This window comes from Diadema antillarum, unplaced genomic scaffold, assembly GCF_040938485.1.
Source record: "Diadema antillarum isolate AM-2024a unplaced genomic scaffold, OU_Dant_1.0 seq00001186_RagTag, whole genome shotgun sequence".
Taxonomy (NCBI): domain Eukaryota; kingdom Metazoa; phylum Echinodermata; class Echinoidea; order Diadematoida; family Diadematidae; genus Diadema; species Diadema antillarum.
In genome coordinates this window covers 568,753-582,931 of record NW_027271985.1, presented here as the reverse complement: position 1 = coordinate 582,931, position 14,179 = coordinate 568,753, and the positions used below count along the sequence as shown (strand labels likewise).

The following is a 14,179-nucleotide window of genomic DNA, read 5'->3' as shown; positions in this document are numbered from 1 at the left end:
GTATCAACATCTGACAATCTGTTATTGAAACTCGCAGACTGGTATCGCAAACTGGTAAACACTACTTGTGTTTTTTTAGTTTCAATTACTGATTTCTCTTTTTTTTATTGAACAGTAAATGCCCTACATCGTATCATTGCTTCAGCACACACCAATGAAACAACAACAGAAGCATTTGACATTGACCCGTTTGTGACCCGTGTGTTTAAATAGGATACTCTGCGGCCAACGTTTCGTTATTAAACTGCATGGCTTTCAGTGTCTGTTAGTGGCGGTGTACCTATAGGCTAGTTAGTATATAGGAAGCTGTATTTTTGAGTGTGTGCCGGAGTGTGTGTAGGTCAAATCTTTTAGCGGATCCGTCGAAGAAATTCAGCCTCAGCGCCACTTATCCAAAGTAAAGACCATAATATATGAGATCACTGGGTCATCAAGATTCTGGCAACTTCTATTCTCAGGCTGTGAGTAGATTTTGTATAGACTCCTATATATCATTATGTTAGATTGTGAAAGTATACACTTAACAATCTAGAACTGATGTAACTGTAGGGCTGATATTATGTGTCATATTTTCATGTTGTATCCTTTTTATGCACGTGTTTTGTCAATAGAGCTGTAGTGTGAGACACCAGCCGATTTACATGCGCGTCAGTGGCGTTTGTGTGCATAATATGAGAGGGAACAAGAAGAGAAGAGAAAGATGGGGGGGGGGGGGGTAGGGTAGGGTAGGGGAGAGTATCATGACGGAAGTCATGACTGTGTGCATGCATGAGTTTGTGTTCATTTCATGACCGCACATAAAAGTACAATGTACTCTCATTGGTTTGCAGCGTAGCATCCGTTCGTGAGTGTGCAGAACATAAGTAGCGCGTTTCACTGAATTTTGTCTATAATGTGCTCGTATATTTTTCCCTTATTATGTGCAGTCTGTGGGAACGTGTGTGAGATATAGGCGAGCTATACACAGCGTGATATGTCTACAGGCGTTTGTGTTAAAGAGTAAAAACAAAGAGAGAAACACATAATGATAAATGTAACCAGATTGATATAATGTACATGAAGCTCATAACTATGCAGGTGCTCGTGAGTGTATTTCAGCCAGCCACGTAGGCACTGGTACACATTGTATTTCCATCGTATTGAATGCGTTTGTGAGTGTGTTTTGTATCATAAATAGGCCTAGCTGAAGTATGGCTGAATGGCTTATGAGCATTTCTCCTCTGCCCCCCCCCCCCTTCCCTCTCTCTAGCTCTCTCGTCATCTCTTTTCCTCTCTCTCTCTCTCTCTCTCTCAGCTTATATGATAGGTGTGGAACTCTTCATTTGCTCTTGGTGGTTTAGTGGATAAGACAGTGGACTATTAACCCGTTGAGGTAGGACAGATTTTGCTACCACACGCATTTCACATAGACACCTGCCTGAGTATAGTTTAATGGCCTACTCCGGACTAACCTTGTCCTCAACGGGTTAAACGCGAGGTTCCTGGTACGAATCGAGATCGAGAAACAGTGGTGGTCTGAGGTACTTCAGTCTCATTGCCTATGAACTTAATAGTCCTTGGGAGAGAACTTTAACAGGGTCACGTGGTTGTTTCCTTACAAGCATTCGTTTTTTCCTCAGGGGCCATGTCACTTTGATAAAAAAAAATCGATATATGCATACATGCACATTATAGTATCAGCTACCAATAAGCTTAAAAAAATAAGTCCATGCACGTTGGTCGCAATGAGTTTTGACATTGAAGAACATGACATTATACATTATAGCAGTGTTGTTAAACTCTTCCAGCATCATCAGGTCATACAAGAGCTAAAGATCTGAATAGCGGATTTAACCTTTGTACTGTAGGTCATGAGTTCATCATTCTTCATGCTCTTCCATAATTACTTAATATTGATCGACTTTCTCCAAATATTTCATTTTGTGTGTGTGTGTGTGTGTGTGTGTGTGTGTGTGTGTGCGAAATTCTAACAGAACGTATCGCATAAAAAAGAAGGCCTATGACAATGCCATGCAGAAGAAGGCTGCTAGGCGTATGAGCCCTACCAATTTGGCATGACTGGTACATTCATTTTAAAAGGGTGTCCGTTTGATAGATCCCGCCTGTGGTAGTTTGTGGCGGGATTCCTCCTCATTTCCGATTTGACATTCACATCATAATTTAATGATAAGAAAAAAAGTATGTACATACAAACCTATAGTATTATAATATATTATATAATCTAATTGCACTAGTATGATGATGGACATCCACCAATGTAGAGATGCGTCGTTTATACAGCTTGGGGGTTTCGCAAACAAACAAAAACAACTATGTAATTATAGAAGGAAAAAATGAAGGTCCCAATGTCCATACTGACAGTAGAGATATAGCTCAGATCGATCAATCATGTCGAAACGCCCATCTTCAATAGGTTCCATAATATGAACAATATATCTCTAATCTATATGTCACCAGAAGTTATTTTCATTCTCACTTTTATATATCTTTTATATAAGTAATTCGTCCTTTGAATATCAATCCTTGTTATATGTAATGAGACATACTATTTTCGGCCTACATTCCAGCCTGAAACGCTGTCAGATTGTTTTGCAGTAATATTTCATCTCGTCTGGGTTTTTCACCTTATACAACTATGCTTTCCTGTTTTGGCAAAAGGAAGCAATTAACATTTTTTTATGGATATTTACTTTTTTATTGATTTGGCATATTTTTTTGAGGCATGCTCTATTTTACTGAAAAATCCAAAAGTTACAATTTTGGCCCATTTCTGAGATATTCGGATGGCAAAAGGAAGCAAGTTACAACTTTTTTATGATTGTCATTTGCTTCCCTTTGCCAAATCATTTTTATTTACGCACAATCTATAATACTTTGACAAAAGGGAACAAGTGACGTCTGTATGATATGATTTTCCCTTGCTTTCTTTGGCCAAATTTTTCATGTTTGCTACAAATCTACAATACTTTGGCAAAAAGAAGCAAGTTATATAATAGTGAGCTTCTATGGGAATATCAAAATTCTTCGAATTGTCATCCATGCGTCACCATATGACTTGCACAAATACAGACATTATTTCTCATAAATTTTCATGCTGAAGGGCCTACCCAAAACCATATTATCTTCATTTGTAGCATTTGTACTCGATGTCACTTGCTTCCTTTTGTCAAAGTATACTGAGGGCAGAGTGCTTCTTTGGACGGGTCACGACCTCTGACAAATCCATACACCGGAAAGTTTGCCGCTCTGTTTGGAGTGACCAGAGGAAGTACTAAAGGCTCAGTCAGTGTCAGTAGACGATGGTTTGACAATGGATGGAATATTGCTCTTGATTTAGCTTCATTGTCACGGAATACACAGCCCACAGCCCTAATATAAATGTGGATTGGGTAAAAGCAACAATATCAGCAAAACAAACAAGTGAAAGTATGAGGGATATTGGACAATCGATTCATGAATATGAGGTTTAAGAAGTCAGTTTATGACGTTTCAGTGCCTCATTGCTGGATAAGTTTACATTTCATCATTTTATTACTGATATACGTTAATATCATATCACATGCTCTCTAAAAAAAGTCTAGTGTTCTGTCGTAATGCCAGAAAAGTGAAAATATGTCGAATTTTCTTTATATTGTTGTCAATAATCAGGTCACGAAGTGAAGTCGTCTTCTAATCCAGCGATAACGGCACCGAAATTTAGATATTTGTTACTTTTGAAGCGATCGCCGATTTTCCTCAAATTTTCGCCGATGATTAAGTATTAATTCTTTCACTCAGTCAATTTATTTGGGCTCTGGTTCCCTTTGGCCAAGTCGACAGGGGGAGATTCTGGTGGTGTGTTGTCATTCCAAGTTTACGACACACAACAAGTGATGGCTATTATCTTTATTCATGTGAAATCCTCAGAACGCATCTCTTGAAAGGCATTTTTGGAATATCGAATGTTCCCTCTGATACGATTCTTAATCATTAAAAAAAAAACAGCAGCAACAACACACATACAGGTTTGCATCAGCTCAGACTCGCATACCTGCCAACTAATAAGATTTTATCAGATTCAGTAAGATTTTTTCACATTAAAAATAGCAAAATAAGATTTTCTGTCAGAGATATAAGATTTTTAGAAAAATATCTAGATATACCTTTCATGTGTATTTTCTGAAGATTTGACTGAAAGTAAGATTTTTAACTTCAGTTTGCATATAAAATAAGATTTTTGCAATCCACGAGTAAGATATTTCATCTTGAAATGTTGGCAGGTATATGAGACTGGCTCAATACAGCAAAATGATTCGTGTACAACAACATATAATTTTTCCTTCTCATCATACCGGATTGTGATTTCGATGTTTCTTATTTTCTCACATCAGTTACGTTTTAACGTGGTGAATGCTTCCCTTTTCAGACTTGTCCTTCTTTGTCCAGCATTCGTGTCTATGGCTGAACAAATGTATGGAACAATGACATAATATCAAGGACTAATGACATGTTTGTATATATCATTGTGATTTAAATAATTTCGTCTTTTTGGTTACCTTCTTTATGATCGTATTTAATGATAAGTGATAACTTCGTAGTCCACAGCCGTCAACTCTCCTTTCCGTGGGCAGTAAAGTTCAAGCGTTCAATACTCAAAGACTTGCTGCGTAATAATGGAGGACGCACATGAGATGCGTAGCGTGGAGGATTACCGCAAGATGGCGAAGAAAATACTACCAGAGCCATGTTGGAACATCTATGACTATCCTGGACCCAATAGGCAGACTGCAAGTGACAGCATATGTGCATTTAAACGGTATGCTTCATTCTTCCTACCTTTTGGCAGTTATCTCTATATTTACTTCCTTTCAATTATCCGTATAAGAAATCCGTAAGTCATTATAAATACGTAGTATTTAACCTTGTGTTTCTTTTTCACGGAATCATTTTGAATTGTATCGATTGTATCGATTTGGTCCTTTCACAACCATGACGCATAGTGTGCACATGGTTTCACACAAAAGACCGATTTTTTAAAGCTACATTTTAGCAACACCTTGTCTTAGATGATAGTAATAACATCGTGATAACGTTGAATATAGTCATTAAGAAAAGTGTTTCGAAGAACAATCCTTTTTTAAAGGGGGGAGGTTACGCGATTAAATAGACCTACCAAACTGTAACGAAATTCCAGTTGAAAATCTTGCTGCGTGGTTTTCATCTGACTGAAGTGCATAAGCGATGATCCATTCCATCAATTAATTTCTTGTCTCTATTAGGAAAATAACTCTCTTTTACGTTCATCATTGTCCCGTCAAGGCTTAAGAAGGCATTTCGCAGACCATGAATAGCATATTTCTGTATAGCCCTCGCCGACAGGTGGCAGTATGATGATTTTGATGTGACAGTCTTTCATTTTTTTTTTTTTTTTTTTGAGCCGCAGCGGCTGTCTCGCAAGCAGAGTATACTATCCGTCTGGGACAATGGAGTGCACGACAAGAAAACCACAAACCTGCAGAAATAATGACAAATTATGAAAAGAAAACACGGGGAAATCTCGTCTCAAAAATTAAAAAAAAAGATAGAAAAGAAACAAAAATAATAATGGTATCTAACGAAATAATGATAGGTAAGTATTGTTTCTTACATGAAAAACTAAACTCACTAAAAGGTTATTTCTGAAATAGGCCTACAGTTTTGCAAACAGGAAAACAGAAACGCCTAGTTGTGCTAACTCATGATCAGTAAATTTAAGCAAAGCCATAATTATTAATACTTTCCTTTTTACTTTTTAGTAAGAAGTAAAACCCCTGCAATCCCCCTTCTCTTGTGTGTTATTCCAAGAGAACAGGTGTTTAATTATTTTGCCATGAGGAAAGTTAGGGCCTTCCGTTCATCAAGCTTCACTACGTAATTATGTTTAGTGTGACGTCCCCTGAAACACAGAACATGTCATCGGAGACGCACTATTTACCTGTATTTAGAATTTAAGAAAACAAAACTAAACTAAATAAAACAAAACTGTAAACTTGAGTCTTATATAATCCAATTTTACCAAATATCTATGTCATTATTACATTTTTTTTCTTTATTATGATTTTGAACTTAAGTTGAAATTGAATTAATCGAAGATTATTTCGGAGCAGTCAGAATGATAGGACATAATCATTACTATTAAACATTATAATAAGTGACAGAGTTTTTGAATGTGGAAGCAATTGCAGCAACAAAGAGATTAATCTCATTTTCAGTCCATCTTCGGGATAGACTCACCTGTACTTTTAAAAGAATTCATTTTCAGACTAAAAAAATTATTACATTCGCTGGATGGAATACAGCTGGAAGCATCCAACTCGTAAAGAAAGGAAGAAATACAGCTAGAAGTGTGCTTTTAGGTTTCCACTTGTGATCATTATAATGCAATTACATTGTTATAACATTTATAGTGATGATATTTATTATTATCATCATTATCATCAATATTATCATTGTTTTTATTATTATTATTATTATTATTATTATTATTATTATTATTATATCATCGTCATTACCATTGCTGTCATTATTTTCATGGGTTCATGCATAAAACTCAATCAGGTACCGATTTCGACCGCGGGTCTTGGCAAACGTATCTAGACGTCGTCTGGCAACGACTGTTCTCGGTCAACCAGTTAGCATACCCATCGGGATTTCCCCCACCGCAAATCACGTGTTCGCCTCTCAAGATGCAGAGATAGCGACAGCTAAAGGTGAGAAAATCTTTAGAAAATATGGTTTAAAGACAATGAAGGAAAGAGGAACAAGGGTAAGAGCCTCTTTGAATGACACAATCATGATGAGCTTATCTCTTTAATTAAAAAAAAAGGAATTTAAACTTTAATCTCGACGGATATCAATTTAAATTTATTCAGTGGAAACGTTTTTGATGAGCAAGATTCCAAATTGACGAGGTTTGACAAGGTCCGACTCCTTAACCCATCTCAATCTGTTTTGGTCAATACTTTCTAAACCAAAAAGAAACAAAGAAACAAAAAACAAAGAAAAAACAGTACTTATTCATGCAATACGAATCTCACAACTAACTGCAGATAATGATTATGATAAAAGAAATGAAAATGACAAACACTAGTCATGAATGAACCCGGTCTTTATGTTTTCACTTCACTCACTCAAGAGTGGAAAAAACAACAGCAACAAGAACAACAACAAAAAGAAGTATGGTCGTCGTTGAGTCTTCGCTTAAATTTGCACTTATGGCATTGTACGGCTACGGCTTATCTTTGAATTACTATTTTTGTCCATCGAAACGAAGGATGGAAAAGATGGATTTTTTTAATCATTATTATTATTTTTTTTTTTGGTGCTACACTGATTCATGCCTGCATGATCCTTTCAGCCATTGTTATTGGCATTTCGCATTACTGTTGATTGGCGGACATGTTTATACAAATAATGTTAAATATGCTTTTAAAATGTCAGCCCTTCCTTGGGAAAATGAAAATAATATTATGCATAACGAAGCTCATGCAAAGAATTATATGATAAACTTTGTATTTCATCGTGTTGGGAAGATAATCAAAACGACTGTATACAATAAGACATGGAAGTCATTATATGATAAACTTTGTATTTCATCGTGTTGGGAAGATAATCAAAACTACTGTATACAAATTCCGCATTAATGTTCTTGACTTGTCATCCTTTTGTAATATCAACTCATTTGCTGTTTTATGTCGTGGGTATCCATCATATTTGTCGTTAGTATGTAAACCAAATTCAAGCGTGAATGTTTACTAGAAATCAATTTACCTGATGTATTCATAGGAGCAGCAGCTGCAGGAGCGGTAATGATTCAAAGCACATTCTCCTACAAGCGCATAAAGGACGTGGCCGCCAGTTCTCCGGGAGGACTCCGCTGGATGCAGGCCTACATCTTCAGGGATCGCCGCATCACCGAACACTTGGTGAGAGAGGCTGAAGCGGCTGGATATAAGGCTATTGTTGTTATCATTGATTCACCAGTTCCCGGGCTCGACAGCGAGATATCCAGAAACTTTGCTCGCCTTTCTGAAGAAATGAACAGGTACAGAACTTTGTCCCAGTAAATGTTTCACCTTACTCACGCTGAGAAAACATAAAGGATGCAGGTTGACGAGCATCTACTAAATGCAAAGATGTTTATATCTCTGCTGTGTGATGCAGTTTGGGGTCTTCGCAATCTAACAAAATGAAGATAAAAAGTATAGTGCAATGTGCATTCTAAAAAATGACAACTCTCATATTTCTTATAATCATGTTGTAAGTCCCTAAACCGTTTTTAAATTGTAAAACACTAACAATGTTCGATTTATCTTTATTATTCAGCTTAAAATAATGAACTTGTTAATCCATCATTCTGAGTCATATACAAATTTAACATTTACAAGAGGTTGGTTGGAAGGGTTACAAGAATCAAACTTAATTTTAGAGTGTTTTTTATTGTGAAGAATGGTAATTTCTTTCCTGTATTATAAGAAAAGTGAACTGATTAACTTAAAAGCGTAAGGAAAATATCTTACCATTATTTCGATGCGATCACTTATCAAACTTCTACTTTTCATGCCTACGAGTATGACTGTGGAAAACATGGAAGAGAAAAGAGGTTAAATCATAGATTACTGTTTGGATGTTGTAGAATATTATCGGAAGTTGAAAATGACAGAAGGAACAGATGTTTGAATTTTTGTAGCGATCCGGATCATCTTTTGGATCCAGGATTTTACTTTTCCTTCCTAGATTTGTAAAATTATTCTTTATCTCAGGAAAATAGGGCTTTTTGGCCTGATATGTGTACATGTAAATAACTTCACAATGAAAAGCCAGATTACTCAAAATTGCCATTACTCCTTCGCACACCAATGTGATGATTATTGGTATGTGTTATTCATCAAGGAATCTAATCGTGAAGATAATGAGAAGGCAGGACCGTTAAATAGGGTGGAAATCACAATATGTGTGGAATTGACCTGCTCATTGTATCTTTAATAATCATATAAAATAGCTCGAATCAGAAGAAAAACGCAGGTTATCTAAATGTAGATTTTGTGAATACGTCTTTATCAAACTACCAAAGATATGAAAGTGATTCCAAGCGGTATTATGGGGATATTCTGATGGTCAAGGAATCTAATAATGCACATGATATACATAACATGGATGGTAATGAGTTGCTTGTTGCTCTTCGATCTCAGGCAGCTTTTGTAGTATTTCTTTTTCTCTTTTTGTTTGTTTAATTCGTTTGTGCAAACAGATACCCACAAATGGACATCGGACAACCGGAGATGCAGGCAGCTAAAAAAGCTGGTATACCTGGAATAGTGAAGTACAACCTTGGGCAGTATGACGACAGCCTAACGTGGGAAGATATTGGCTGGATTCGAAGTATATCATCACTTCCCATTGTATGTAAAGGTATTTTGACAGGTAGGAAACACTTCTAGTCCTCTGCCCTCATTTTTTTTTTTTTTGATTGGGAGCTATGCCAAAGAAACGTCTATCGATATGTAACCTTTAAAATAGCACTGTCGATTATACTTCACATGCAAAGGGTATTGCATGGTATTGCCTATTACACTTTTCAAATACAAATACAATAACATTTATCAGTAAAGCTGTACCGAATTATGCAAATGGTGACTAAACAGGCGGCGTAACAAAACCGTCATTACGTAGTCATTTGGTTCCTCAGTTACAGTCAAAGTCAATTCATTTTAGATTTCAAAGTGAAAGGTAAATTAACTCCAATCATTTTTTTTCCTTTCTAAGAATATCTGTCATGGTCATGAAAGAAACTACTGCATGTAATTATGCAAATGACAAATCCAAAAAGATGACCTGTAATATCATTACCTATACACTGAACCAATTCTTAAATTGTGTGCTAGACAACAGGGCTCGCTGGAAAGAAAAACTAAAAAACTGGTTCCTTGTTCCAATCCAAATAGCCGAAGCAGCTAGACAGGCGGCTGATGCTGGAGTTAAGGGTATCTTGGTGTCCGCTCACGGTGGCAGGCAACTCGACGGTGTTCCTGCTCCGGTATGTCACCCTGTTGCACCGTACAATATTTTCCTCTCTTTTTTGTCACTTGACATCATTGGATGTTGCCCATTGAGAACCGACTTACTTGTACTTTGTAAAAGGGCTCCACTCACAAATCTTGCTTCTTAAGGATCCCTCAAACTATTCATATTTGATTCATGTAAATTTTTGTATCAGTGATTTATTTGATCTTGATTATTATGTTTTGTTTTGAATATATTGAAATTGAGAGTTGAAATTGAAAATTGAACAAGATTGTCTCTTTCTCGAAGCTATTCCCTCTTTTTATGGGGTCAACCCATGAGACCGACACCCAAGAGTCATAAGGCCCAGTCATACAGCCCGTGAGTCATAAGGTCCATGAGCTTGACAATAGGAAAACAAGGTCCATGAGTCCGACACGAGAAAAAGAAGTCCCACAAGACGGACATCACTGCACGGGGCTTACTGTGTCGGTCTCGTGTGCCTCTTATGTCTAGTGTCGATTCGTGGCCCTTGTCAGCCTATAGTGTCGGACTCATGAGCCTTATTTGCCTTCTGTCGAGCTCATGGGTTTTATTACTCGTGGGCTGTATTACTTGTGGGGGTCGATCTCGTATTAAAAGGTTCATCCTTTTTATAAACTATATGCTCTGATTTGCAGAGTGAGGGAGGAAAGGGCAATTGCTTCTAGTTTTCGTGTAATATGCTAAATCGTCATCTTTCAGTATGTTTGCATGGGGGAGGATGAGCAATTACAACAAGCTATCATAATGTGAAATGTTATTGTAATGACGTTCGTCCAGATCGACGCTCTGGCCGAGGTGGTGGAGGCTGTCCGTGGTCGCAACGTGGAGGTCTACATGGATGGCGGAGTGAGGACGGGAGCTGACGTACTAAAGGCTCTGGCTAGAGGAGCCAAGGCCGTGTTTGTTGGCAGACCTATACTTTGGGGACTAGCTTGCAAAGTGAGAAATGCCGGGTTTGCTCTTATGTTGCAAAACAATATGTAATTATGTATATTGTACATACGTACAAACATCCGCATTTGCGGCTCACCGACATCCTGAGAGCAAAGAAAATTAAGACATTAAATCGGATTTTGAGAAAAACAGCAATGATCAAATGAACTCACTGCATGATTTTATTCTGTTACGTAATAATGTCATTTCCACAATCTTTCATTTGTACATCTTACATGATATGAAGAAATCACTGAAAGTACAGACACATCGAAAACTATTGCAATACTGCCAAAAATAAAAGATCAAAGGTCGTATATTTACCCCGATTCTTTTATTATTATTATTGTCTTATAGGGTCACGTTGGAGTAAAGCACGTCTTAGAAATCCTACGGACTGAACTGGAGTATGCTATGGCGCTATGTGGTAATGTACTGCTAGTCAAACTGTTTGCTTCTTTCATTTGCAAGTTTGTAACGAAAAGTCATTCCCAGGTAGCCTACACAATTTTCGAAAAAGAAATGACAGTCTTTGGTGCATACCATATTATAGTACTCCATTTTAAAAACACATTTCCACACCTTCATTTTGAATAGTCATGACTGGATGTAAGCTATCATGTGCAGTAGGGTGCCTAAACTTGCTACATCCTATCACATCTTGTAAGTATGTTGATTTAGAAATATTCAACATGTCATTACTTTGATTTGAAAAAAAAAACAGTCAAGATGGAGAGGACTTTCTAACTCTTACAATAGGTAGCTCCGAATTCATTTCCTAGACTGTGTGTATAGGTCCTTCTATAGAACAGGTTTGTTTGTTTCGTGGTGTTTTTAATTTCCCGCGATGTCTCTCTTCATGTAAGTTTTGAAAAAGAAGTCGTTGAGAGAACGTGAAAGGAAATGCAGTAAAAGGGTCTCTGCAAAGAAGAATATTGCTATTGATATATGCCTACCCAAAATACATAAGCCCGTAATATATCTTATTACTTTTTGTTAACTTTATAAAATGGTAACATTGATTACGTCAATATTATGATCGCGAGCACAACCGAAGACTTTTACAAGAAACTGAAGCTGTTGTACTGTAATCGCAGACACAAAAACAGAAAGGCCTACACGTATTCAAACACATAGACACCAGACACCCCCCACAAGTCTCTCCCTCCTTCCCCACCTCTCTCTCTCTCTCTCTCTCTCGCTCTTTCTTTCGATTTGAAAGTATATTGCGGGCAACAGAAAATAATTACATCCTTGAAAACCCCTCGTATTGTTTTACATCTTTGTCAATGTTCCCTTTGAAGGAGACCTCCGGATGATTTCAAACTACGTTGTATTAAAATATTTTGAACACCATAGATTGGTTATACAGTGACATTGTACTGGGTACAGAGTTCAGTTTTATCGTGATTTGGGTGAGGAATAAGATTGTTTTCCAAACATATATAACATATCACAATGAACAAGGATTATGACATTGTAGCTTTATTACTGGGGCGCAAGGAAGCAGAATAGAAGAAGAACGAAAGCATGCATAATATATTCTACACAGGTGAACTTATATCACACGTGTAAGCAAGTGGTATTGTAATGAAATTACATGGCTACATTTCTGAAATATGTGAGCCTCTGTAATCATCATCCTTGTTCAGTGTATTTTCTTCTTCTTTTTTTGCGTTTTTCAGAGTATTGTTATCTCTGCGTAGGGACCAAAATAAGTTCTACAAATCTTAACATGAGGCTATCTATTTTCTTTTTATATGTACTGTATGATGTGAAATTATGAAATCGTCTGGACTTCCCCTTAAATCGTCACTTCTCTTAATCACTGGACTAAAATTGCGCACATGTTGGTGTAAGCTTTTAAAAATAAATTGATTGTAATAGTTTGTCTTGTTCCGATATTCAAAAGCTGTATCATGGTTTTCTCCTTTTTCAACGAATACAGGATGCCAGGACGTCAATACTGTACCTCCTGACGTGGTCGTGCACGAGACCTTCTATCACTATAACCCTAAACACAAACTGTGAAAAGAATTGTATTACAAGAAACTTTAAGTATAACAACCACTGACGATGAATTAGTAGATAGCAATGGTCCTTGTTGAATCTAGTCACACTGCAGGAACATTATACCTTCCTTCCTCTAATCACAAGATTGAGTCATGACAATATTTCATTGTGAAAAGATTAGTCCACATCAAAATGCATAGTTATTCAAGGTACTGCACGTTCTATATTATGAAAAAAATATATAATTATACTGATGCAGTTATCACCCGTTGTTGTTAAGTGTTCAATCAAAAGCTGTGATATAATTGGTCGTAATTGAGTAGGCTGGTAAAGTGAGTTTTGCGAAAGGTTATCAAATAGTTGGAATAGTGCCACTTTTGCAAATGAAGTCGATTCCTTTTCATAATTTCCTTGTTACCATCAAAAACATCGGGTATATAGACGGTCAAACAAGTTTAGGCCCAAAATCTAACCATGGCACCCAGACTAAGTGCAATTTCACGTGTGCTCATTTTGTTACTGTGTAATAGTGGATAAGACTCCCGACTCCCGATCGGAGGACCCGAGTTCGAATCCAGCCCAGTTCTTACGTCCTTGGACAAGAGGTTTTTACCCACCATGTCCCTCTAGACCCAGGTGTATAATGGGTACCTGGCAATGCTAGGGTAATAATGATAGCAGGGCAGCAGTGGTAACACTGAAGAGGCTACCCTTGGAAAATAAGACATTATTATTATTATTATTATTATTATTATTGTTGTTGTTGTTATTATTACTGAAGACCATTGACATGCGTTTCCCAAATATAAACCATTCCGTGTACTTTTCTTTTTTTTTCTCATGCTTTTGTATGTACGAAGAGAGTATGAGTATGTATAAATGCGTTATTTATTGAGTAAATGTGTGTTTCGCTGCTTATGTGTGTGTGTGTGGGGGGTGTAAAGAAAGTCTATTAGGATTGTAGTTGGTTTGTGAAATGATAAATAATTGAATGAACGGGAAATTTTAAAGGAAAATCATGTCACTATAAGGTTTGAGAATATCTGCTGCTTCACTGTCAGCATAGGTGGTCGGCCTTTCAAAATGGGGTGTTTTTAGTGTACAGTGTTGGGTTAAGATTACCTAATGTCTTGTCCGACTTGGCTATAATGATCTTTCAGCTATGATA

At 37.0% G+C, this 14,179-nt stretch overlaps 1 protein-coding gene across 1 annotated transcript; it reads left to right on the top strand.

The window, feature by feature from the left end:
- The first annotated feature begins 4,652 nt into the window (after window positions 1-4,652).
- Window positions 4,653-13,029, top strand: LOC139744520 (2-Hydroxyacid oxidase 1-like). The gene is made up of 8 exons (XM_071654953.1): window positions 4,653-4,795; window positions 6,577-6,728; window positions 7,804-8,062; window positions 9,269-9,441; window positions 9,963-10,054; window positions 10,843-11,004; window positions 11,356-11,425; window positions 12,947-13,029. Exons 1-8 carry the CDS (start codon window positions 4,653-4,655, stop codon window positions 13,027-13,029), a joined length of 1,134 nt encoding a protein of 377 aa, XP_071511054.1.
- Window positions 13,030-14,179: the final 1,150 nt, after the last annotated feature.